The sequence below is a fragment of the Hyalella azteca genome, unplaced genomic scaffold (assembly GCF_000764305.2).
Source record: "Hyalella azteca isolate HAZT.00-mixed unplaced genomic scaffold, Hazt_2.0.2 contig13172, whole genome shotgun sequence".
NCBI classification, from domain to species: domain Eukaryota; kingdom Metazoa; phylum Arthropoda; class Malacostraca; order Amphipoda; family Hyalellidae; genus Hyalella; species Hyalella azteca.
Genome location: NW_025943102.1, coordinates 103,602 through 112,510, shown reverse-complemented (window position 1 = coordinate 112,510; position 8,909 = coordinate 103,602). Strand labels below are relative to the sequence as shown.

Below are 8,909 nucleotides of genomic sequence, written 5' to 3'. Positions count from 1 at the left end.
AAGATAACAAAGACAAATCAAAGCCTATATTATTAATGAAATATTAATGACATTTTAATGCTTCTTAATAGATCATTAACCCACTCATTAACTTCAAAAATAATGAATATAATTTAAATTGAGTAAATTTAATCAAAGAATGAAATGTGATTATTATTGAAGGAAGACATGAAGGTTGGGCTACACAGTAGCCTTTTTCAACCTAGTTTCAATGCTAACACATTCATGTGTTGTTGAGATATTAAGAACTTGAAGATAGTTCTAGGAAGAGTTCTGGTCCCTGGTTAGAGTATATTATATTACTCTTCATAAAATGTACACATCACTATAGCCTCATCAAATTGTCATCCAAACCCCCCACAGGTTTGTTCAACTGTACATCTTAGCCCTGCACGTGCACTCTCTTCTTGCGTGCCATGCAAGATGGAAGCTCCAGTTGTGCCACTCGGCGCCCACCCAAACTCCTTGCAGAAAATTTCTGCTCCATTGTTAAATCAGGTATTTTTATTTGATTTTAGCTGTCCATAAATTTCACTATGGAACAAATTTTTGACTGATTTTTCAAATTACCTGAAATCACCTATATTTTGTTATATTATTGGTATGTAAGTATAAACTAGTTGACTTTATAAGCACTGGTACTGATTGACTGATGGAGCATCTGGCCAGGAAATTGTAACTCAGTTATTTGCTCAGACCGAGAATTAACCCTGAGTAATCCTTGCATGAACCAGAACAGACTGGGTGGAAGTTTCCAATTATTTACAATATTTGTCACAATTTTCAATTTATGTTGCAACAACTAATGCGTTTTACTAAAAATCAAACATGCAAGTCAACAGTTTACTGTGTCTGTTAATTATATGGGAAATTGTTTTACTCGGTATTTTTGTCATTAGTTTGGTGAAGTTGGGTCAGCACTGGCATCAAGAGACGCTGCTGGCAACACTGACGCCTCTGAGGCATCCTGCTCTAAGGAACGCGTCGCGTCCTGGTGTTCCCAGCATGCATTAGCGCCTGCAGGTGTAGGCCAACTACCACATCACATTGATGTAGATAATTCTGCTTCAGGACCTCACCGCTTCTCTGAAAACACCTCTAATTCAGGGATTGGACTGCAGCAGCACATTAATGCTATGCATTCAATTAACAAATTTTTTCAGCTCCCTGACTTTGAACAATCTTCTACCACAAGAAAGTCAATTCAAGTGCTTATTGACTCCAAAAATTCATGCAGACGTAAATCAAAAAGCCGCTTCTGTTTGAATTCGTGTACTAACGATACTGATCTCGAACAACATATTTGCTCACAGCCTCCACCAAGAAATGCACAGAAATACTCTCAAAGTAAACATGCTGATGGCTGCAAAGAAGTCTTGCACAAGCATTGCTTATCTAAGCATTTGTCAGTGAAGAAGCTCTGTTGCTCTGAGTGCGACTATGCTTGCACCACAAAAAGGAACTTGAAAAGTCATTTGCTTCGCAAGCATTCAATGGGAAAACCTTTGCTGTGCTCCATTTGTGATTATGTCTGCTCATCAAAATATGAGTTGAAAAGTCATTTTGTACGAAGGCATTCAACAGAAAACCTATTCTGTGCTCTAAGTGTGATTATGCTTGCACCACAAAATGGGAGTTCAAAAGTCATTTTCTTCATAAACATTCATCAGAAAAACCTTTTCAGTGCTCTGATTGTGATTATGCATGCACCAAAAAATGGGAGTTGAAAATACATTTTCTCCGCAGGTATTCAACTGTAAAGCCTATTAAGTGCTCCAAGTGTGATTATGCTTGCACTGCGAAATACGACTTGACAAGTCATTTTCTTCACAAACATCCCACCAAAAAACCTTTTCAGTGCCCTAAGTGTGATTATGCTTGCACCACAAAGGGAAAGTTGAAAAGTCATTTACTTTACAAACATTCAACAGAAAAGCCAATTCAGTGCTCTAAGTGTGATTATGTTTGTACCACAAAATGGGACTTGAAAAGACATTTTATTTACAAACATTCAACAGAAAAACCTATTCAGTGCTCTGAGTGAAATTATGCATGCACCACAAAATGGGAGTTGAAAAGACATTTTCTACGCAGGCATTCAACAGAAAAATCTTGAGAAGTCAACAGTGAACTTGAAAAGTCATTTTTTCTACAACAGTCAACAGGATAACCTTTTCAGTGTTCTGAGTGTGATTAGGCTTGCACCACAAAAGGAGAGTTGAGGAGTCATTTTATTTACATATATTCGACAGAAACCAAATTCATTGCTTCGAGTTGGATTATGCTTGCGCCATAAAAAGGAATTTAAAAATTAATTTCCTTTCCAAGCATTCGGCAGATAAATCTCTGCAGTGCTCTGAGTGCAATTATGCTTGCACCACAAAATGTGAATTGAAAACACATTTTCTTTGCAAGCATTAAACAGAAAAACTAATTCAGTGCTCCTAGTTGGATTATGCTTGCACCACAAAAGGGGAGTTGAAAAGGCATTTCATTCAGGAACATTCAACAAAAACCAACAAAAACCTTTTCAGTGCTCCAAGTGTGATTATGCTTGCACCAAGAAATGGGACTTGAAAAAAAATTTCTTTTCAAACATTCAAAAGAAAAATCTATTTCTGCTCAAAGTTTGATTATGCTTGCACTACAAAAGAGAATTTGAAAACACATTTTCTTTACAAACATTCATCAGAAAAACTAATTCAGTGCTTCTAGTGTGATTATGCCTGCACCACAAAATGGGATTTGAAAACACATTTTTTTAACAATCATTCCACAGAAAAACCTTTTTCAGTACTCTAAGTGTGATTATTCTTACAAAATCTATGGGGCCTTGAAAAGACATTCTCTTTTCAATCATCCAACAGAATGGAATATTCAGTGTGCTCTGAGTGTGGTTGTGCTTGCATCATAAAAGGGAATGTGAAAATACATTTTCTTCAAAAACATTTAATAGAAAAATTCCATTCAATGACACAGTGTGATGTGTCAAAAATTTATTTTTTTCATCTACTTTTCATGCCCCATCAGAATCTACTTCATTGGCAAAACTGCAAAGGTGCATGTGGATGAAGTGAGCTGGACATAGGAATCAAGTGCTGCACATTTAATCCTTAGAGACAACATGACCTAGCTATGTAGCGCACCGAATCCAAGGCACTTGCTGTCACCAAGCACAGGGGGCTCAGCTGTTCAATGTCTCTTGAAGGTCGCTGTCACTTGATGCAACGTGCATATGAAAGAAAACAACAAATTATCTCGCTTTTTTGAGGACTGAATGCTATACTTCATTGGAATATCATCAACCATTTTTCTTGAAGCCATTTTGAGGAGCAGGAAGCTGTTGGTGTTGTAACTGCCAGAGTCATGCTCCTGGAGGTTACTACTTCTGTATTGTTGCACAAAAGATTGACTTTTTCAGTAGTTCAGTAACCGTGCATGACTCACGACGACTTCGATTAATTAAATTTAATATTATTTGTTGGTGTCAAAAATTATCCTATGTTTTCTAGGCATATTTTACTGAATAAGATTAAGTGTTACTGAACCAGCTCCAACATTTTGATGCATTCCTCAAAATTAGTAATGTTATATTTGCATGTTTCTTGTTTTCATAAAAATTTCTTTTTCATAAATCAGGATCAATTTATTCTGAATTTTGATGCTTCAGGACTGATTTCAAATTATGGGTATTTTGCAAATGGAATAAAATTTACCCCATATTATGGTGGCTTTTATTCAACCCTTCAAACTGGACAGCGCAATTGATCTACGATATACAGGGTCCTCATTTCTTGATTGTATTTGATTGCTCAAATTTGGCTTTAGTAGCAGCTTGAACTATTGTGCGTAGCAGCTTATCTCCCACAATGCCTGGATAGATGTTCCCCAAATTTTCAGAATCCAGCAATTCTGAAACCCACTATGTCAAATTTAAAGAATTCTGTTGCTTAATCTCCTACTAGAGTGATGTTAGAAGATTAGCAAGAACCATATAATTCTCATAAAGATCTGATATGCACCCCCAATGCCACACGCATTGAAAGTTGCAGTTTGGAAAATTTATTTGTGGCAGCGCAGACTAGGAGGGATGTTTTTCCACTAATAATATGAGGTAATTTTCCCTTCATGCTTAAGGGTAGGAAAGGAAGTATTGTGCCATGCTGCAGATGTTGTTAGCTTCCTTCGAGCCTAGCTATATGTTATAGTCAGGAGAAGAGGGACCTAACAACCTCACGAGCTCACGTGAGGCATACTTAAACTAACACAAGGTCAACCCACGCACAGCTCAGCTTCCGCAATGCAGTTAGTTGTTCCACCTGTGTTCAATATAATTAATTGTTGATAATTATTTATTATAATTGGGTATTATAATATTTATGCCTACTGTGTTGTGGGAAGACCAATTTTCATTAAATTTACAAGGAAGCAGGAGTTTCCTGCTACGGGGTATTTGCAAACCTCCAATGCCTGAAGTGCAAGTTGTTTGAGTAAGAGTAGCCATGTCCTGCCTCAATTCTTTGTTTAAAAGAGTCATTGACAGAGTCATGGGTTTAAACCGCAACTTTTTAAAATCTCTTCTTTAATTATCTGTTTTAAACTCATTTTTTGTATTTGCTGGCAACTTTTATAGACAAATTGATGGTTGGGGAATAAGCCTTCCACTCGGCCATACTTTTGCTAACATTTTCATGTGTTTTCACAATGCAAAATGATTGGCAAATTGTCCTCTTGATTTTAAGCCACTACTCCCTTGATTTTAAGCCACTATGTACAATGATACTTTTTAATTTACAAGCATCCCTCATATGTAGGCCTTTTCCGTTTTTTTAATTATTTTTAAGACTTTGGGTACGAAGAATTCACACCTTCCAGTCTGGGCACAACTCGATTTTATCTGAGCCTTTTTCCTCTTGTCACTTATCTTTCCACTGTTTAATTCTCACCAGCCCATGTTTGTTGTGTGAAAGAAGAGGCAAAGAATTAGTTACTGGTCATCTTCATCTGGGAATCTTCATAGGGTGTTTACCATGCTGCAGCTCAGCAGGTATTGTCCTAGCCGACGAATTACTGCTGTGCTTGTTTTCTGAGGGATATCTCCCCCACCAAGAGCTGATACAAGGTTCCAAGGAAGTGAAAGATTTTCCAAGTTGGCGTGAAACTCCCTCCTCTGGTTTGTGTAGAGCGAACACTGCACGATGAAATGATTAATAGTGTCCTCAGTATTGCACGTAGGACACATACTGGAGTTAGACAATTTAAAACGAGCCAAGTGAGCCTTCACTCCAGCATGGCCAAGTCGCAGGCAAGCCACAGCACATTCCATTGAGCGTGGTAGAGATCCATACACCACATAATCAACTGATGCTCCCAGGCCAAGCCTGAAGGCTCCTTTTCCTGAGGCCTGCACTTCTTGTGACTACCAGGATGCCCAATGTTCAAAAAATTTGGATTTCAGCACTCGTAGCCACTCCTCAAAGCATAAAGTGGATCTTGCAGAGCGATCGTTTGAGTGCGCAAGATTGGCAATTCTGTCAGCAATTTCATTTCCAAGAATCTGGCTGTGACCATAGATCCAGCACATCACCACGCTATCTAGCCCCTTAATTTGCATCAATTTTTGAATTAGAAGTACAATCTATCTATAACAGCCACCATAAGTGGAAGAAATTAACTTCAGTATTGCTCGAGAATCAGACAAGATCAGATCTGGCTTATTCTGTAGAGACATGTCCATGATGGCAAGCTGCACAGCCTTGTATATAGCAAAAAAGTTCGGCACCCAGTACAGTATGCATTGGATTCAGCCACCACCCAGTGGCTAGTTGGGTTGATGGCACATATGGGCCAGCGGAGACAGATCCAGTGGTAGTCCGTGATCCATCAGTAATGATCTGCAGATGTTGAGGATAATGCTGCTTCCAGAAGTCTTGAAAGCAATTCTGTGTAAATTGGGGTGGTATTGAGTTGACGGCAGAATTCAGTAAATCCACGCAGATGCTGGAGGAAAGATCTACATGGGGAGGAATAGCAGACATTAGCGATGTTGGAACTCGCTGTATGGACGGTAGGTTCAACTCCTGAAAGCTTTGACATGCTCTGACAATGAAAGGTGTGGGTAGAAGGTTTCCCTGATCCAAGAATCCCAGCATAGATGCCACCTGGTCCCCTGCAGGCATGTACATATACCTGAGAGTCCATTTCATGAATAGGCAAAGAAATCTAAGTTGCAAAGGGGAAATAAAACTTTCAACTTGTAAGGATAGCACAGGCGTTGTACGATGAGCCCCCAGGATGTATTTGAGTTCCGAGTTTCGAATGGTTTCAATGCGGTTCAATAAAGACTTTGCGATATTCCCTAAAATTGTAGCACCATATTCCATTTTACTTCGTATGAATGCCACATATATTCTTCGCAGTAGCTCTCGTGAGGCACCCCATTTCACTGAACTAAGTGCTCTAAGGAATTGTAACCTTTTCAAACAGGCTGTGTGGGTTTGTCTAATATGTTCCTTAAGGTAAGATGAGGAGGATCAAATAAAATCCCAACACCTTCTGGTGCTCCACATACTGGATATTTCTGTTGCATACACGAAGCGATACAGCTGGAGCAGCACGACGAGACGTGAAGATCCGGTAAGAACACTTGGCTGGGTTAAGCTTAAACTGCCAGCGCGTGCACCACTCGCCAATCTCATCAAGATACCGCTGCATGCATCCTTGTATCTCGATTGGGGAATGCCCATTCACAAATAGTGTTATGTCATCAGCATAACCAACCAGCTTCACATGAGGAGAAATTGGGAGATCATGCAGCATCACATTGAAAAATGTTGGCGACAGTACAGCACCCTACGGGACTCCAACTCTCACAGGCTTTGACACTGATTTGCTTGTTCCAACCTGCACCTGAATAGTTCTATTTTGAAAATAGTTATGCAACCAGGCCAACATCTGGTCTCCCACTGCAATACCATGCAGTTTGAAAAACAGTCCATTATGCCACACACTGTCAAATGCTCCCTATATGTCCAGACAGTAATGGCATTTAGTTATGTTCAGTGCAGTAATGGCATTCTTTATTAGGTGCGGAGCATCAATTGTGCTTTTTCCTTTTCGAAAACCGAGCTGAAGTGAAGAGAAAAGGTTTTGTCTTTCCACGGTATATTCCAGGCGACGTCTGACCATACGCTCCATGAGTTTCCCCATGCAAGGAAGAAGAGTGATGGGTCGATACCCGTTCACTTGTTCTTGTGGCTTTCCTGACTTGGGGATGGACACAACTATTCCATGCTTCCACGTGTCTGGAACAAAGCCAGAAATCCAACCTGTGTTCATAGGAGATAACAGCTCCTTCCTGAACAAAGGTGATGCCTTCAAGAAGAAAATATTCATGATTGTGTCATGTCCGGGAGCAGTATTTTTCTGAGCTTTCAGAGCCAAAGAAAATTCCCCAGCTGTGTGTCATGTCCGGGAGCAGTATTTTTCTGAGCTTTCAGAGCCAAAGAAAATTCCCCAGCTGTATTCTAGATTTGCACCTTTAGGGAATTGTGGAAGATCAAATTGTAGTCTTGCAATATCTCTTCGAACTAAAATGGCCATACCTCCCCTTAATGCATTTTCCCAATGTGACTATAAAGTGGAATACCCTACAAAAGATGGTCCATGCACTCTTACCCATGTTTCACAGAGACAGACCACATCTGGTGTTCATTGTACAGATAAAGTTTAATTTCTGTGAGTTTTCCACGTAAACCATGACAATTTAATTGAACCATTTCCATACCCAATTCTCTTCTGTAATGGCAAGTTGCTGGGATTTTAATGTATAGCTCATTGTTATTATATAGCTCATTGTTATTGAACTGCTTGCAATCTTGCCTTCGCCCCTCTTTAGCTCTTCCACTTATCTTGGTTACAACACGAGTCAACTGTGAGAAAGACTGCCCAGGTGGAGAGGTCAATTTTTTAACAGATGCTTGATCAGCTGTATTCTTGGGCTTCAAGGTGGAGACACAGACTTCTGGACACACACTCAAAACTTGGTCATGATGCATCCTTGTTGGCAGGTAGCCACTTCCTCTGCAGAGTTTCACTAACTTCCTGTCCAAAGGCATTTCTCAGGAGACTAATGAGGAGCAGAGATCTCTCCTTTGTACCCTCACTCAGTAGATTCAGCTTGAACACTTTATTCATGAATTGACCCAATTTAATAGAAAACCCAGTAAGTGATGCACAAATACTATCGTCCAGTCGTTTCTCGCTAGAAGCCAGCTCCCCCTTCATGATCCTTCTTAAGTCTGCAAAGGCACTCTCACTCCCTTGAGTTTTTGCAGCAACATCTGTGGAGCCAGAGTGAGCATGTTGACCCACAAGAGGCTGAGACTGCTTGGTGTGAAGACCTGAGTAACTGCCTGGGGATTGATGAACATCAACTGAGCCTGTCTTTGTACTGACAACTCGACTTTTTTACCAGCCTGAGCATATGTATAACCAGTGGCATGCAGCTTTTCAACTGAAATGGCTTTCACACTGAAAGGGCACTCTTGAGAATTTGCAGTGTGGGATCCCTTGCAGTTGGATCCCTTGCTTCTCAGCTGACTTACAAACTGTGTGCTCATGAGGTCCAGCAACTAGAAGACACCTTCTAGGAGAATTACAACCCTTTGCTAAATGTCCCAATCTTTGGCATCTGTAAAATCTCAAAGAAGCAGCCACAAATGCTCTTACTGGGTAGGATACATATCCAATTCTGATCTGACTAGGCAATGTCTGTCCCTCAAATGTTAACGTGAAAGGAGCTGATGACTCACGTACGTATTCCATTTTGAGATCTGATGAGCCTAGTGATGCTGGTAATGACAGTCTCCAGCATTAGTAATTTCCAATATATCTTCTATGCCCACACT

The 8,909-nt window shown here is 40.0% G+C and overlaps 1 protein-coding gene across 1 annotated transcript; it reads left to right on the top strand.

The window, feature by feature from the left end:
• The first annotated feature begins 383 nt into the window (after window positions 1–383).
• On the top strand, window positions 384–8,651 carry LOC125178833 (transcriptional repressor CTCF-like). The gene is made up of 3 exons (XM_047883526.1): window positions 384–498; window positions 900–1,605; window positions 8,578–8,651. The coding sequence occupies exons 1-3, from the start codon at window positions 424–426 to the stop codon at window positions 8,649–8,651; spliced, it is 855 nt and encodes a 284-aa protein (XP_047739482.1). The 5' UTR covers window positions 384–423.
• Window positions 8,652–8,909: the final 258 nt, after the last annotated feature.